Source organism: Haliotis cracherodii, unplaced genomic scaffold (assembly GCF_022045235.1).
Source record: "Haliotis cracherodii isolate W230 unplaced genomic scaffold, xgHalCrac1.p SCAF_9, whole genome shotgun sequence".
NCBI classification, from domain to species: domain Eukaryota; kingdom Metazoa; phylum Mollusca; class Gastropoda; order Lepetellida; family Haliotidae; genus Haliotis; species Haliotis cracherodii.
Window position 1 is genome coordinate 52083229 of NW_027266343.1, and position 18327 is coordinate 52101555.

General features: G+C 42.1%; 1 protein-coding gene across 1 annotated transcript; it reads right to left on the bottom strand.

Moving 5' to 3' along the window:
- Positions 1-9926: 9926 nt before the first annotated feature.
- On the bottom strand, positions 9927-11442 carry LOC139451973 (uncharacterized PE-PGRS family protein PE_PGRS44-like). The gene is made up of 2 exons (XM_071233254.1): positions 11396-11442; positions 9927-10638 (listed from the first exon to the last, which is right to left on the bottom strand). The coding sequence occupies exons 1-2, from the start codon at positions 11440-11442 to the stop codon at positions 9927-9929; spliced, it is 759 nt and encodes a 252-aa protein (XP_071089355.1).
- Between the last annotated feature and the right edge of the window lie 6885 nt (positions 11443-18327).

Consider the following 18327-nt stretch of genomic DNA (forward strand, 5'->3'; position numbering starts at 1 on the left):
AACTTGAAATCATACGCGCATTCTGATTGGTTTGTCGTATTTTCGCACATAACATTCATCGATAGGGGGACGAGTCTTCTTGCAGGTTACGGAAAGGGGCGAGTGTTGACGAATGTGCTGGGTGCTTGGTGGGTGGGTAGCATTATGCTCTAAAACGAAAGAATTGAGTTTTTTTCCATCCGACATGGACCTTTTGTGGTGTTCTCTACAAACGTCAGTCACTTTACACACCTATCAGTTTAAGACCAGCTGGAAATTTACCCACACGACTTGACACATGGAAGCAAAGAGGTCAAGTACAAAGTGTGGAGGTCGTTGTCTCCACAACTCAAGTATGGCAAAGACCTGCGTAACAGAATGACTATGGTTTTTAATGCCGAATAAAATCTCGGTCACTGCTTAAAGGACCAGTGAACATCCGGGTTAGAATATGTCTTCAGCAACCCATGCTTGTCGTAAAAGGCGACCATGCTTGACGTAAGAGGCGACTAACGGGATCAGGTGGTCAGGCTCGCTGACTTTGTTGATGCATGTCATCGTATCCCAATTGCGTGGATCGATGCTCATGATGTCAATCTCTGGATTGTCTGGTCCAGACCTCGATTATTTACAAACCGCCGTCATATAGCTGGAATATTGCTGAGTGTGGCGTTGAACAACAAACAAACGCTGCTTCAAGATATCCCATAATGTTTCTCTGAACGGAAACACTGTTTTACACTACACAGTCTAACTGTTTTTGATATAGCATGCTCTGCAAACAATTTTGTTTCCGTAAAACCCGAGGGAAATTTATATCGAGAATATCTCATACTGTGAAAAATCTATTTAGATCCAAAACACGACTTTATTCAGGTCCATCGTCACATAAATCAGAAGCGTTTAGAAGCATTAAAACCTTTTACTCTAAACATGCTTGTATTCCAGACATGTTTAGAGCGGCGGTGGGGTAGCCTCGTGGTTAAAGCGTTCGCTCGTCACGCTGAAGGCACGGGTTCGATTCCCCGTATGGGTACATTGTGTGAAGCCCATTTCTGGTGTCCCCCGCCGTGATATCGTTGGTATATTGCTAAAAGCAGCGTAAAACCATATTCACTCACTCACATGTTAAGAATGACATTTTAGATCTAAACATGATTTGGATTTAACCATATTTAAAATATATACATTTTGTACTCTGTCAGAATACGCCGAAGAACATACTCACTCACTCATATAGACATTTTGTCAAACTGACCGTTACATCATATTTGTATGATCTGATTATTCCGCGCACGTCGTGGTTTATTATTGAGCAGACGCCATGAAGCCCTACAGATTGTTTAGAATTTGGTAAATCAACGCAAAAAATATGTCATTATCTATGTATAATCGACGAATGATACCGTGTATTTATATACCGCACTCAGCAATATTCCAGCTATATGACGTCTACATATATATGTATGAAACATTCTCTGTCACACATACGCTGAGATCCGTGCTGGTATATTCCCTGGGCCTCGTTTTACGAAATGATCTTAACGATAAGACGATGCGGCAGTCGTAGCACCGAGATGCATTTGTAGCACTGGACCTTGGCTAACGCTTAGTGTCTGAAAATTGATAATTTTGATATAAACAAGTGCATGTAACTCCATTTAGATTGAAAAGGAGCCTATATTTCCAGCTTTTTCGCTTAACAGAAAGGGCTTGGCCGAAGAACATACTCACTCACTCATATAGACATTTTGTCAAACTGACCGTTACATCATATTTGTATGATCTGATTATTCCGCGCACGTCGTGGTTTATTATTGAGCAGACGCCATGAAGCCCTACAGATTGTTTAGAATTTGGTAAATCAACGCAAAAAATATGTCATTATCTATGTATAATCGACGAATGATACCGTGTATTTATATACCGCACTCAGCAATATTCCAGCTATATGACGTCTACATATATATGTATGAAACATTCTCTGTCACACATACGCTGAGATCCGTGCTGGTATATTCCCTGGGCCTCGTTTTACGAAATGATCTTAACGATAAGACGATGCGGCAGTCGTAGCACCGAGATGCATTTGTAGCACTGGACCTTGGCTAACGCTTAGTGTCTGAAAATTGATAATTTTGATATAAACAAGTGCATGTAACTCCATTTAGATTGAAAAGGAGCCTATATTTCCAGCTTTTTCGCTTAACAGAAAGGGCTTGGCGGAAGGGGAAATATTATGGTTCAGGGACTGCGACAAAGACTACACTGGATCTTATTTACAACTTTTCTCCATCATCACCATCATCATCATCATCATCATCATAGAGCGCTTATCTGTGACTCTTTGTTCCCCATTCCTGGAACGGTTGACAACACTCTGACAGGGAGTGTCAGTCCGATGTGTCACGTCATCACCCAGCTTAACCGTGTAACGAGTTTCGGTGCAATCACACACAACGCTAATTTGAAGCCGCCAAGGGCTATCACCCTTCTGTACGGAGGAAAGCGGATTTGCCAAGCTGGGATCGTCACGACTTCGGGCGAGACCTCATTCAGAGTTAATCCGTAGCAGTCGTCTCATTTCCCTCCCTTTGTTGGGGGGCTTGACCTCTGACCTGGGCTTTACATGTAACAGTGTGTAGACATGTTATGATGTCACAGAACAGACCTCGGTGAGATTTGAGTGACCTCAATATCCGAGAGCTCCACAATTTTCCAAGGCACCATATTCACTGAAAACGATTGTATTAGCAGATTACCATTCACAGAAGTCTGCTTGGCCTGCGTCCAAGAGAGATTGAGACGTTGGGTGTTCGCAAGGGTTTAATGTCATCTCAGGTCAGATGTATTTATCACAAAAAAGTTGGGAGTCGCCCCTGGGTAGAAACTAATGAATTAGTGTATACAACGTAATGTACCAGCCACTGAAGCTAAGCTTCATCCCAGGGCCGCTAGGTGTCGCCATGGTTTCCGGATATCACCGTCGCTATCATTTCAATGCAACCACGAGGATTGCCCTGGGGGAAATTGTTGTGGAAAACCCCGAATCGCTAAATATAGATCAACCTGTTCTAATAAATCAGACTGACATCTACGGGTAGGCTTTACAAGCAATCAGCGCTTCTTCCATAGCTTCTGAGACAAGTGTTAAAACACGGCGGCGTTAAACCCAACCCTCGAGTTCAATGTAAAGTACATATCCTGTGTGTTGCGGATGAGTTTAAAGAGAGCTGCCATATCATAGTCTTAACTGACAAGGATTGGCCTGTTCTTGATTGCCTATGTATAACAAGGATTGGCCTGTTCTTGACTGCCAATGTATAACAAGGTTTGGCCTGTTCTTGACTGCCAATGTGTATCAAAGTTGGCCTGTTCTTGACTGCCCATGTATAACAAGGATTGGCCTGTTCTTGACTGCCAATGTATAACAAGGTTTGGTCTGTTCTTGGCTGCCAATGTATAACAAGGTTTGGCCTGTTCTTGGCTGCCAATGTATAACAAGGTTTGGCCTGTTCTTGGCTGCCCATGTATAACAAGGATTGGCCTGTTCCTGACTACCAATGTATAACAAGGTTTGGCTCGTTCTTGACTGCCAATATGTAACAAGGTTTGGCCTGTTCTTGACTGCCCAAGTGTAACAAGGTTTGGCCTGTTCTTGACTGCCCATATATAACAAGGTTTGGCCTGTTCTCGACTGCCCATGTATAACAAGGTTTAACATGTTCTTGACTGCCTATGTTCAACAAGGTTCGGCCTGTTCTTGACTGCCAATGTATAACAAGGATCGGCCTGTTCTTGACTGCCAATGTATAACAACGATCGGCCTGTTCTTGACTGTCAATGTATAACAAGGTTTGGCCTGTTCTTGACTGCCAATGTATAACAAGGTTTGGTTTGTTCTTGACTGCCCATGTATAACAAGGTTTGGCCTGTTCTCGACTGCCCATGTATAACAAGGTTTAACATGTTCTTGACTGCCTATGTTCAACAAGGTTCGGCCTGTTCTTGACTGCCAATGTATAACAAGGATCGGCCTGTTCTTGACTGCCAATGTATAACAACGATCGGCCTGTTCTTGACTGTCAATGTATAACAAGGTTTGGCCTGTTCTTGACTGCCAATGTATAACAAGGTTTGGTTGTTCTTGACTGCCCATGTATAACAAGGTTTGGCCTGTTCTTGACTGCCTATGTGTAACAAGGTCTGTTCTTGACTGACCATGTATAACAAGGTTTGGCCTGTTCTTGACTGCCAATGTATAACGAGGTTTGGCCTGTTCTTGACTGCCAATGTATAACAAGGTTTGGCCTGTTCTTGACTGCCAATGTATAACGAGGTTTGGCCTGTTCTTGACTGCCAATGTATAACAAGGTTTGGCCTGTTCTTGGCTGCCAATGTATAACAAGGTTTGGCTCGTTCTTGACTGCCAATGTATAACAAGGTTTGGCCTGTTCTTGACTGCCAATGTATAACAAGGTTTGGCCTGTTCTTGACTGCCAATGTATAACAAGGTTTGGCCTGTTCTTGACTGCCCATGTATAACAAGGTTTGGCCTGTTCTTGACTGCCAATGTATAACAAGGTTTGGCCTGTTCTTGACTGCCAATGTATAACAAGGTTTGGCCTGTTCTTGACTGCCAATGTATAACAAGGTTTGGCCTGTTCTTGACTGCCAATGTATAACAAGGTTTGGCCTGTTCTTGGCTGCCAATGTATAACAAGGTTTGGCCTGTTCTTGACTGCCCATGTATAACAAGGTTTGGCCTGTTCTTGACTGCCCATGTATAACAAGGATTGGCCTGTTCTTGACTGCCAATGTATAACAAGGTTTGGCCTGTTCTTGACTGTCAATGTATAACAAGGTTTGGCCTGTTCTTGACTGCCCATGTATAACAAGGTTTGGCCTGTTCTCGACTGCCCATGTATAACAAGGTTTAACATGTTCTTGACTGCCTATGTTCAACAAGGTTCGGCCTGTTCTTGACTGCCAATGTATAACAAGGATCGGCCTGTTCTTGACTGCCAATGTATAACAACGATCGGCCTGTTCTTGACTGTCAATGTATAACAAGGTTTGGCCTGTTCTTGACTGCCAATGTATAACAAGGTTTGGTTTGTTCTTGACTGCCCATGTATAACAAGGTTTGGCCTGTTCTTGACTGCCTATGTGTAACAAGGTCTGTTCTTGACTGACCATGTATAACAAGGTTTGGCCTGTTCTTGACTGCCAATGTATAACGAGGTTTGGCCTGTTCTTGACTGCCAATGTATAACAAGGTTTGGCCTGTTCTTGACTGCCAATGTATAACGAGGTTTGGCCTGTTCTTGACTGCCAATGTATAACAAGGTTTGGCCTGTTCTTGGCTGCCAATGTATAACAAGGTTTGGCTCGTTCTTGACTGCCAATGTATAACAAGGTTTGGCCTGTTCTTGACTGCCAATGTATAACAAGGTTTGGCCTGTTCTTGACTGCCAATGTATAACAAGGTTTGGCCTGTTCTTGACTGCCCATGTATAACAAGGTTTGGCCTGTTCTTGACTGCCAATGTATAACAAGGTTTGGCCTGTTCTTGACTGCCAATGTATAACAAGGTTTGGCCTGTTCTTGACTGCCAATGTATAACAAGGTTTGGCCTGTTCTTGACTGCCAATGTATAACAAGGTTTGGCCTGTTCTTGGCTGCCAATGTATAACAAGGTTTGGCCTGTTCTTGACTGCCCATGTATAACAAGGTTTGGCCTGTTCTTGACTGCCCATGTATAACAAGGATTGGCCTGTTCTTGACTGCCAATGTATAACAAGGTTTGGCCTGTTCTTGACTGTCAATGTATAACAAGGTTTGGCCTGTTCTTGACTGCCCATGTATAACAAGGTTTGGCCTGTTCTTGACTGCCAATGTATAACAAGGTTTGGCCTGTTCTTGACTGCCCATGTATAACAAGGTTTGGCCTGTTCTTGACTGCCCATGTATAACAAGGATTGGCCTGTTCTTGACTGCCAATGTATAATAAGGATTGACCTGTTCTTGTCTGCCCAGGAATAACAAGGCTTGGCCTGTTCTTGACTGCCAATGTGTATCAAGGTTTGGCCTGTTCTTGACTGCCAATGTGTAACAATGATTGGTCTGTTCTTGACTGCCAATGTATAACAAGGATTGACCTGTTCTTGACTGCCCATGTGTAACACTGTGTCGTTGTCCCTAGGGAGACATAAACGGACGATTCTGGGTAGATGATATATGGTGACCGGGTCTGTGTCTACCTGTCACCAGGTGAGTCGACACCTCATGTTTATTTCATCTCAAACTGATGTTGTTTTCCCAGACCAGACTACTGACAGTCGTGTAGACACTATTGGGAAATGCCGCCCGACTGAATACAAACTTTGAAATGTGATGCTGCACCAAGGGAGACGATGTGGTATGAGAATCATTTCAACTTCAATAATTGATGCTGAAGCATACAAATTCAATTGCAAATTGAAAAAACCCAAACTGTAACCGCTTTCTATTCAGCCATGAGATGATAGGATACTTTCTTAAGATCTTGCTCACTTTGTTGTTAATTTGAGTGACAAGACATTAATAGGCGCTCCTCAGGTGTCTTCTGGAGCTCAAGAACTATCATTGATTTTTAAAAGCTGCAGTTAGGACCGTAGCGTAATACATTTAGGTGTTCTATTTTGTTTGTGGAGCAACGTGAGAAAATACAAATATACTAACACAGTTAAAATGATAGTGAAGGTGTAATGATAAATTAATTTGGGGAGCGTAGATCAATATCTGGTGTGTCCACTATGTTGGGCGATACACGCATGGCACCTTGATGGTTTTCTGTTGATTAACTTGTGTATGGTTGCCCTTGGTATTGCCCGACATTCTGCCTGAAGAGCTATTCCAAGCTGGGCCACGTTGGCAGGTGTAGGGTCTCTGGTGTAACTCTCAGCCCGAGAACATCCCTCAGATGCTCTTTTGGGGACATGTCAGGGGACGTAGCGGGCCAGTCCAATGCCAGTATGCCTTCTCGTCAGATATAATCGGTGGCGATCTGGGCACGATGTCTTGCGTTGTTATCTTGCAGTTCAAACTTTCTGCCGACAATACTAGCGAGTGGAACAAACAGTTGGCAAAACTTGGCAACATATCGCTGGTCAGTCAAATGTTCATTCACAATAACCAAGTTAGTTCGCCTCTCATGTGTAATATCGCTCCAAACCACGACACTACCGCCCTGATACCGATCATTGTCTGGAACTATCCTCACATACCTCTCGCCGCTACGTCGCCAAAAGCATTTTCTGATATCTGTGAATCGGAGGCAAAGCCTTGAATCATATGGTGTAACGCCAGTGCAGCACAGCCTTGTCCTTGGTGTTGCCTAGCCCACCCCAGTCTTTGTCGCCTATGGTAAGCTGTTAGGGCCACACCCTTCACAGTCCGGCGGCATAGAGCCGGTTTTGAAAGGTAGATGTAGAAATTCGCCTTCCTGTTATTGTACGGAATTCTCTATTGATAACAGGAGAGATATGAATCTATGTCGTAGTGCAATCAATGTAATGAGACTTTCTTCTCTGAGTGTAGTATTTAAGGCCTGCCACGCTCAGGTCTCATTCCCACAGTCGAGATTTGCACGTTTTAGTTTGCCCAACATTAGGGCATCTTGGAGACTGGCGTCCTCTATCGTTCCTAAAATTCGCCATTTGTATGTTCAATCTCGGAGGTATTGTTAAAGCGTGTGTCGAGCCTGAGCTCAGTTGTCGTCCATGACATGTATAAAAAATAATGTCTGTGAGTTGTAAATAGACTTCATAGACTGCCAACAGTAACATAAGAAAAAGTGTTGCAAGACTGACCCCTAAATTAGTTTACACTGCTCGCTAGGCCTGATTATATTCTCTAGATGGAACTGTATTGTATTGCTTAAGGCGCCTTACGAGCGCGTGGAACCGTTGCTGGGCTCGAATCCCAAACTCGGCCTCATTGTTTTTCTAGATTGGCCATACGCGCGGGCAACTGAGGGCATAACTCCAGACTTACCACCCATGTCAGGCCGTATCTCGTATCCTCGTCACTCACTCGTATCCTCAGATTCATCCATTTATTGGTCCCTGTCTTACTGAACTCAGGAACGGTAAGGTAACCCACTGGTTCAACCGGTCGCTTGTCATGCCGAGGACATGGGTTTGGTTCCCATCATGGGTAAAATGTGACAAGCCCTTTTGTGGTATATCTCCGGTCTCCGTCCTGATATGACTAAAGCCTTGTAATATAAAGTAAGTGTGTATATATAAAAATATAAGAATAGCACGAATTATTCTCCTACATGTCTCAGTTTTATCTAAGGGACACATTTCCCTGAAGATAAAATTCAAACATGATCAAGAAAAATCGTGTCGTGAAATTTATTTTTTCTTCTTAATGTAGTACTGTAAACTTGTGAATTTCACCACTCTCTCTCTCTCTCTCTCTCTCTCTCTCTCTCCCTCTCTCTCTCTCTCTCTCTCTCCCCCCCCCTCTCTCTCTCTCTCTCTCTCCAAACCGCTCCTTTCTCAGTAAACCATCGCAAAGAAGCTGAAAATTGCTTGAGTACAATGAAGTTCTTCGTGAAGAAAGTCAGTACATAATAGAGTGTATGTGTATTACCTTGAGATCGTCCCGCCATTGTGCCAGCGGGCAGACCAGGAAGTGAGGGTTGTGTGTAGGGATGCTGGGATGGTTATACCTACTAATGGACCTTGAGGTGACTCAAGATCATGCGGGAGGGAATGAATAGAAGTATTTACCTAACGCGGGATTACTGCCAGGCCGCTGGTCCGATGATCCGTGTATACAATCCTGTTCGTATTGCACGTTTCATCTGCCGTCCAACATTACACATAAAAGGAAATATGCCAGATATCAAAACAAAATGTTAATGGTTTAAAATTATCCCATGAAATCTGAAATTACGATAATAATGCAAATAATAATAACATTTACACGCCCTAAACGTATCGCACTGAGGAGATAAATCCAGTTTGGGAAAGGTTTTCAAAATACATTCACCTCGCCCTGAGGCTTCCGTCGCGTAGTGATACAAGGAAAACAGTGCCTTTCATGCTCGACTGTTCGCCAGCACTGATCATATCAAGCTGAAGAAGGAGGATTTAATTACAGTCAGCATGCTCTTGCAAAGTGACGGCAGAAACTAACACCAAAGAGATCTGGACGTTTATAGGCCAGCTCCGGAACTTTTTTTTCAATCTCAGTGTCTGTTAGGCAGTGATGTTAACTTCATTATAGTGGCTTACATTTTCCGATTTAATAATCTCTCCAGGAATTGAAGATCTTTTTGCTCTGTAATGTTTCGGTTCACTTAAAGGAACTTTAATTTAGAATATTTGTTGAATAGAATGACGTCACGTCGGCATTTTAAAGATTAGTGTGTCGGATTCAAATGGTTCCCCTCGACGTTGTGAAACATAATTCCTGCCATGGAGTTAGGTGGTGATCTTCGCTTAATGGAACTCTGTTATACAACATTTCTTTTAATGTTTAAATTGTTTCATACTTAAGCACCAGCATTATTTAGATAGTTTAAAAGGGTGCCTTATCAATGTGCCAGTGACGTCCCTAGTGAGGCAAGGCGGGTGTTACAGTCCTTTTTATCCCTACCGGCGGAAGGAGAAATACGTCAATTGATTGTTAAGAGATAAGGCGTCGTGAACTAGGACTCGTAAACAGACAACGGAGGCCTTCGATAAGAGAGGTTAGTTAGGCTCCGCAAGTGTATTGTGTCATTAAGACTGATGTCAGTAAAACAGGTTAACGAAAGTCAGCTGCCAATGTCATTAAAACTTAAAATGGGGCCATTACAAAAAAATGTACACATTTCAGTGCAGTGTCGCACTTGTTGTATCAGGGCAAACAGTTAGGGTGATCAGCTCATGGCGAGTACTATGTGTCCATTAACTGTCAATACCGCCACTGTCGTCAGTGTCTAGTCCTACAATACCGCCACTGTCGTCAGTGTCTAGTCCTACAATACCGTCAGTGTCAGTGTCTAGTCCTACAATACCGCCACTGTCGTCAGTGTCTAGTCCTACAATACCGCCACTGTCGTCAGTGTCTATTCCTACAATACCGCCACTGTCGTCAGTGTCTAGTCCTACAATACCGCCACTGTCGTCAGTGTCTATTCCTACAATACCGTCAGTGTCAGTGTCTAGTCCTACAATACCGCCACTGTCGTCAGTGTCTAGTCCTACAATACCGCCACTGTCGTCAGTGTCTATTCCTACAATACCATCAGTGTCAGTGTCTAGTCCTACAATACCGCCACTGTCATTGTCTAGTCCTACAATACCGCCACTGCCGTCAGTGTCTAGTCCTACAATACCGCCACTGTCGTCAGTGTCTAGTCCTACAATACCGCCACTGTCGTCAGTGTCTAGTCCTACAATACCGCCACTGTCGTCAGTGTCTAGTCCTACAATACCGTCAGTGTCAGTGTCTAGTCCTATTATACCGTCACTGTCATTGTCTATTCCTACAATACCGTCAGTGTCAAGTCCTACAATACCGCCACTGCCGTCAGTGTCTAGTCCTATAATACCGTCAGTGTCATTGTCAAGTCCTACAATACCGTCACTGTCAGTGTCAAGTCCTACAATACCGTCACTGTCAGTGACCCAGATATATAAAGAAGGAAACAGTTATTAGGGTCCATTATAATACCATTTTTCATAAGCACGTAGGAAGTATTTCTAAAAAGCTTGGCCTCAGTTTTCTATATGGTTACTCTCATTCAACAATCATTACAAAATTGTATATGGGCATATATCAGAGTTTAACCCCCACCCCACCCCTCGCAAGATGCAGGGTGTCTTTTTCGCAACTGCTTCCTCCTAAATACATGCATATGACATCGTCTGCCAATTTATATTCCCCAATATACTATGTATAGGATAAAGCACGACTCCGAGAAAAAAGAAGACATCGAGATATCTAAAAGTGCAACAATACAGCAAGTCACGAGTTAAAGGAATGCGATCAAAGCATGCGAGAGAAGAAACACGTGCAGCACAGACAAAACTAAGTCATGACATCCTAACTTGGACGTTCTCTCATCGTCTGCCCCGGAAAACAGTAGGTTACAAATCTAAACACGATATGTGAGATTGCAAGTTCGGTTTCCGTCATCCATAACGAAAAAGGTTTCATTTCTTGTCTTCGATTTAAGAACATTTGACCTTTGAAAAGTTTAAATTCCATCTGCTACTCAAATCATCAGGTCTTACTTGGAAAAAGTAAAACCTCACATCCGGGATGAGGCGAGAAAGATATCTACAATATAATAGGCAGTCAGTCTATAAATAAATGTTATGATCGGCCGCCAGAAGAAAGACCAACTTTGAAAAGGGTCAATGGAGAGTACCTTTGAGACAACGTACTGGTACAATATGTGTCCCGTTTGCGAGCCATGGTGGTTCACATTTTGTCTGACCCGTGAAGATCCGGGTTAGAATAGGTCTTCAGCAACCCATGCTTGTCGTAAAAGGCGACTATGCTTGTCGCAAAAAGCGACTAACGGGATCGGGTGGTCAGGCTCGCTGACTTGGTTGATGCATGTCATCGATCTCAATTGCGTGGATCGATGCTCATGATATCAATCACTGGATTGACTGGTCCAGACTCGATTATTTTACAGACCGTCGTCATATAGCTGGAATATGGTTGAGCGCGGCGTAAAACAACAAACCAAACCAAACCACATTTTGTCTTTCAAGGAGATGACACTCGTGCCCACCTTGTATGAATCTTAACTGACTACCTCCAGCGGCAAACAATCATGAATTTGCCAGCCACGAGCCCTGACCTTTCCCTCATAGAGAACGTCTGAAACATGACCAGGACGCATAAAGGCCACCCGCTATGTAAGCCGAACTTGGCAATGCGCAACATGAGGTATGGACAAGACTCCTCCAAATTGTCACTGGGAGCTTGATTCGGAGCATGCCACGCCGTACAAACGATTGTTTGACCAACCGTGGGGGTATCACCCGTTATTGATCAAGTCATTCAAGTATTCATTTTGTAACTACACTTGCCTTCCAATGTTTTGCTGATTGTCATGTTACACCTAGTCCTTTCTTTTTCTTATCCATTCATTACCATCACTCGATACCTCTTTGTATTTCTGTCGTCATCTGTTATGTTCGAATACACCCTACTTTAGGACTATGGAACGTGTCAGCATGAACGCATTTTGTACGGCACGGCAATGGCAAGGTGTAGCATTTGTGACTGCAGTTGGGAATGTTATAACTGACTAACGGATGATGGAGAATTTAAGGATTTTAAAGTACTGAAGTTAAATGTGAGCACCTTCAGATGTATGTGTCTGAAGCAGACTTACTCGTCAGTTTTTAGCTCTTGGTTTACGAGGTCTTGTCACCAAAGAACCATATGATCGGTTATCCAAATAAAAATATTATAAAATTTAAAGAAGGGTGGTTTTCCTTTTTTATTGATCTCTTAAATAAACTGTCTGTCAGACGAAAAAGTAAGAAAAGGTGAATAAAAGAATACAAGAAAGTCAAGAGATTACCACTCCTATCCACTTAACTTTCTTTTGATTCTAGCAATTACTGAAATAAATATACAACAGTCTTTGTGGGTAGAAAAAAGACGGTTCTTGTTTTATTTCATTCCACTTTTGTGAAGTTTGTGGTCTGCGGACCCTTAAGCCATGTAATTAAAAATAAAACGCCCAACTTGTACAATAGAAAGTATGTTGTTGCTCTCGGCACTGTATCAGCACCATCGGCTAGGGGCCTGGTTGATCAAAGATAGTTGAACAGCGATAGGCCGAGCTAATGTAACAAGCATGAAGGAATCTAGCCGTGCCTTGTGTCTAGACGGACACCATTGTTGACAACGATGCATAATTCACAGGATACGTCTAATGCTTTTAGTGCGGTATAGCTATCAAATGTGTCTTGTTGACAAGGAGATGTGCAGACAATGCAGCGTGTCAGCTGGTCACCCACACGCGTGCGGAGACGTTGCTCAATCCCAACATAGATATGTCCACTTATACAGATGAACTGAAATTGGTTTACAAGTATACTTGACTGGCTTCGTGTGTCGAGATTTATACTATGTATGAACACCATTTTTTCAACAAAAGCAAATCTACGTCTAGTCATGTTTAAGTTACGGAGAAGAATACCTGACAGATGTAAATGTACGTACGTTTCGTGTATCACAGATGTAAATGTGTGTAAGTTTAGTGTATCACAGATGTAAATGTGTGTAAGTTACGTGTATCACAGATGTAAATGTGTGTAAGTTTCGTATATCACAGATGTAAATGTGTGTAAGTTTCGTGTATCACAGATGTGATTGTGTGTAAGTTTCGTGTATCACAGATGTAAATGTGTGTACGTTTCGTGTATCACAGATGTAAATGTACGTACGTTTCGTGTATCACAGATGTAAATGTGTGTAAGTTTAGTGTATCACAAGTGTATTTGTGTGTAAGTTTCGTGTATCACAGATGTAAATGTGTGTAAGTTTCGTGTATCACAGATGTAAATGTGTGTAAGTTTCGTTCACACAGATGTAAATGTGTGTAAGTTTCGTGTATCACAGATGTAAATGTGTGTAAGTTTCGTGTATCACAGATGTAAATGTGTGTAAGTTTCGTGTATCACAGATGTAAATGTGTGTAAGTTTCGTGTATCACAGATGTAAATGTGTGTAAGTTTCGTGTATCACAGATGTAAATTTACCCACGTAGTGAAGATACAGGTGGTAAGATACTTAACCCGTACGTCACACGTTTGTCGTAGAAGGTTGACCTTATTTTATTCGTTTTGATTGGATAACACCGACCTCTGTCACACCGGGACTACTGTTTTCATTCATAAAAAAATCGCGAGACGTCATTCGTTTTGCAACTGAAGCAATCTCATGAGAGCGAGAAATATTTACAAACACTTTATTAAACTAAACAAGATAGTCACACGCATCAAATTCGGTTTGCATTCTATATAACTTATGCATAGAACTTCTACAGACATTATATAATCGAGCTATATCCATTTACAATGTACGACTACCCATCAAGAGATCGAGGGTCCCCATGAGCGTGACGCACCCGACCACTCGCAAATTTCAATTTGATTTAACGGAACAGGATAAGCGCAGTGAAATGAAGTCAGTTTAAACTATCTGGTCAGATACCTGGACTTATTTGGGATGATCCGGTTGTGTCATCAGTGTCCCTTTCGAAGCGTATTTTGTGGCACTGTTTCGGGGGTTGTTTGTTCACGACTGCACTACCATATCACTCAAAATGAACATTTCCTATACAAATCATTCGAAAACTCCGTAGGAGTGTGCCTGATTTCTGATTATGTGGCCCAAGATATCCCAAATGTGAACAATAACAATCCCCATCTCTAGCGTAAAACGCTGTGAATAGATCACGGTTGTCTTATTCCTTGCCCTTCGTTCGAAGCTGTCACTGACATGTAAGCAGGCTTTATTTTGTTGATTTTCACGTCTTCAGTATAGGGTGGTACAGTTAACGTGAATGTTTGTTGCGAACACTCTGATTACCTCTTCCAAAATGGTACGGACGTAATATAAATTCAGCTGATAGATCAAGGAAACCGAACTATTTTGATTGCACTGACGGGACCCCGGCAGTGTGAGTAATCGACTGTTGGTCCGATATTCAAAGCGCGGCGCAAATGTGACTTTTCAGATTTCTTATAGGTGTCCTGCGTACTAACAACATGGCGCTTAAATTACCATAAGTTGAAGAAATTCTTCAAAAAGGATCTTGAGCGTCGGTGCTACTATGTTTGCAAACAGAACTGCAGGCGTATGTTGTTAATGCGTATGTATAGGAACGTCAACAAGGCCCATATATCAATATTCATGCGCAACCAGATTTTGTCAACGAACGAAAGTTGCTATGTATTTTCACTTAAATATATATTTAATGTGGGTAATAAATAAAATACCACATTCATTCTCGTTAGATACCATTTTTACGAAACTCGTGAACTTTCTACGGTATACCGATGTAAATGTAAATGTACGTAAGTTTCGTGTATGGCTATCTCAGTTCAGATGCAGATCACAGATGTAAATGTACGTAAGTTTCGTGTATGGCTACCTCAGTTCAGATGCAGATCACAGATGTAAATGTACGCAAGTTTCGTGTATGGCTATCTCAGTTGATATGCAGATCACAGATGTAAATGTACGCAAGTTTCGTGTATGGCTACCTCAGTTGATATGCAGATCACAGATGTAACTGTACGTAAGTTTCGTGTATGGCTATCTCAGTTGATATGCAGATCACAGATGTAAATGTACGCAAGTTTCGTGTATGGCTATCTCAGTTTAGATGCAGATCACAGATGTAAATGTACGCAAGTTTCGTGTATGGCTATCTCAGTTGATATGCAGATCACAGATGTAAATGTACGCAAGTTTCGTGTATGGCTATCTCAGTTGAGATGCAGATCACAGATGTAAATGTACGTAAGTTTCGTGTATGGCTACCTCAGTTCAGATGCAAATCACAGATGTAAATGTACGTAAGTTTCGTATATGGCTATCTCAGTTCAGATGCAGATCACAGATGTAAATGTACGTAAGTTTCGTGTATGGCTATCTCAGTTCAGATGCAGATCACAGATGTAAATGTACGCAAGTTTCGTGTATGGCTATCTCAGTTCAGATGCAGACCACAGATGTAAATGTACGCAAGTTTCGTGTATGGCTATCCCAGTGAAGATGAAGATCACAGATGTAAATGTACGTAAGTTTCGTGTATGGCTATCTCAGTTCAGATGAAGATCCCATAAACTAGCCATTGAAAGCGGACGTTAGATAAGCAATGAAAGAAAAGATAAACTATCTCTGTTCAGCAAAGAGTATAAAAGTGTATAAGATGAAGTACACTTTCTTCTTGGGTGTTCAAATGTTCGTCTTGAACAAGTAATACATATAAAACGCTATCCAAATATTCAAAGGTGTGAAGCATAAATGCCAACTGATAAAACGTGTCCAGTTCGTAACATGTCTTTGTTTATCCGCTATTCAAAGTTGAGAACGAATTGTACAGTAGGTAAGGTGCACAGTCCCTTAAAAACCAGCAGTACTATCTCAGTGAGTAGTGAGTGAGTGAGTATGGTCTTACGCCGCTTTTAGCAATATTCCAGCAATATCACGGCGGGGACATCAGAAAGGGGCTTCACACATTGTGCCCATGTCGGGAATCGAACCCGGGTCTTCGGCGTGACGAGCGAACGCTTTAACCACTAGGCTACCCGATCCCCCCATCTCAGCGAGTAACTATAGCCTTGTCTCATCATGTTAACAAAGCGCGTTACTCGATTGTGGTGTTGAATATTTGCACATCCTTGTATTCAAGGCGTTGGTATTCGGATCGTGGAAATGAAAGCGACAACCCCCTTTCCAAATTCATACGAAATCTCTGCTGAAAGAAGAGTCGATTGTACGATTCCGACAATATCATGAGCATATGTTTATGAATGACTATCAAATAGTGATGATGCGAGGTGTTAGCGAAAAGGTGAGCGCATCCTGCACTACCAGTGGCACCAGTCATAAAAGCACGCAAAAGGGGAAAAGTGCCAACAATAGGTCGGTAGTTTGGGTGTATACACGTTTAACGTCGTACAAGTAGATATACATGAAGGTTGTCATGATAGGATCGCTCTGACAATGTCCATGTGGGGAATCGAACCCGGGCTTAGGCGCGATAAGCGAACGTTTTAACCACTTGGCTACCCCGCCGCCCTGCGTACTCCTGAACATGAACATGTCTAGTTCTGTAGCCTACATTTGTCCCCTGTAACGAATGTTCCTTCCAGCGCCTACATAGATCAATATCGCGATTGCCGTTGTCCAGGTGGTTTGTTGACCATAACCGTGACGACATTTGTATCTGCTGCCTGTGGATGAGGGTTGGTGGTGTGAAAATGCTTGAGGAGTCATAAAATCAAGCCTTTTGTCCAACATCAGACACACGGAATGCAGACACATTTGTTGACAGGAGCCCGAATCAAACAGCAACGAATCTGTTTAGTGACCGAGCTGCGTTAATCAACAATAATGGTGAATATGTTTACTGATAAAGGTGAAGACCAGAACCAGGTCTGAACACGCACAACAATACAGTATCACTATTTTCTCCCTCCAGTCCAAATAAAGCTTTATCTTTGTCTGTTGGTTTGTTGCTTAACGCCACACTCAGGAATATTCCAGCTATATGACGGTCTGTAAATAATCGAGTCTGTACCAGACAATCCAGTGATTGACAACATGAGTATCGATCCATGAAATTGGGATACAATGACATGCATCAACCAAGTCAGCGAGCCTGACAACCGGATCCCGTCAGTCGCCTCTTACGACAAGCATAGTCGCCCTTTATGGCAAGCATAGGTTGCTGAAGACCTATTCTAACCCGGATCTTCAGGGGTCTCTTTGGGAGGACACTTCACAGCGGTCGCCGTGTACCAACTTGGGATATTGGGAATTACTTCAATACAACCTTGCTGGAACTCACATATGTTGGAAGACCTGTGAGTTTATGTATGTATGTGTATGTGTGGAAGTTTGTGTGTGTATGTGAATGTGTATATGGGACTATGCCGACATGAATGTCTTTATGGGAATGTGTTTATAAGAATGTGCATAAGGGAATGTATTTATGAAAATGTTCATGAGGAAAGGGGAATGTGTTCCTGAGGAAATGTGTTCATGAGAATGTGTCTGAAGAAATGTGTTTATGAGAATGTGTCTGAAGAAATGTGTTAATGAGAATGTGCATGATAAACTGTGTTTATGATAATGTGCATGAGAAATTACGTTATGAGAACGTGCATAAGAAAATGTATTAATGATAATGTGCATTAGAAAAAGTGTTTATGATAATGTGCATGAGAAGATGTGTTTATGAGAATTTGCATAAGGAAATGTGTTTCTGAGAATGTGAATGGGGGATGTGTTTATGAGAATGTGCAAGATAAAATGTGTTGATGAGAATGTGAATGAGAAAATGTGCATGAGAAGATGTGTTTATGAGAACGTGCATGAGAAGATGTGCTTATGATAATGTGCATGAGAAATTACGTTTATGTGAATGTGCATGAGAAGATGTGCTTATGATAATGTGCATGAGAATATGTGTTTATGAGAATGTGCATAAAGAAGTGTCTTTATGAGAATGTGCTTGAAAAAAATGTGTTATGGGAATGTTCATAGGAAAGGGGAATGTGTTTATGAGAATGTGCATAAGGAAGTTTGTTTATGAGA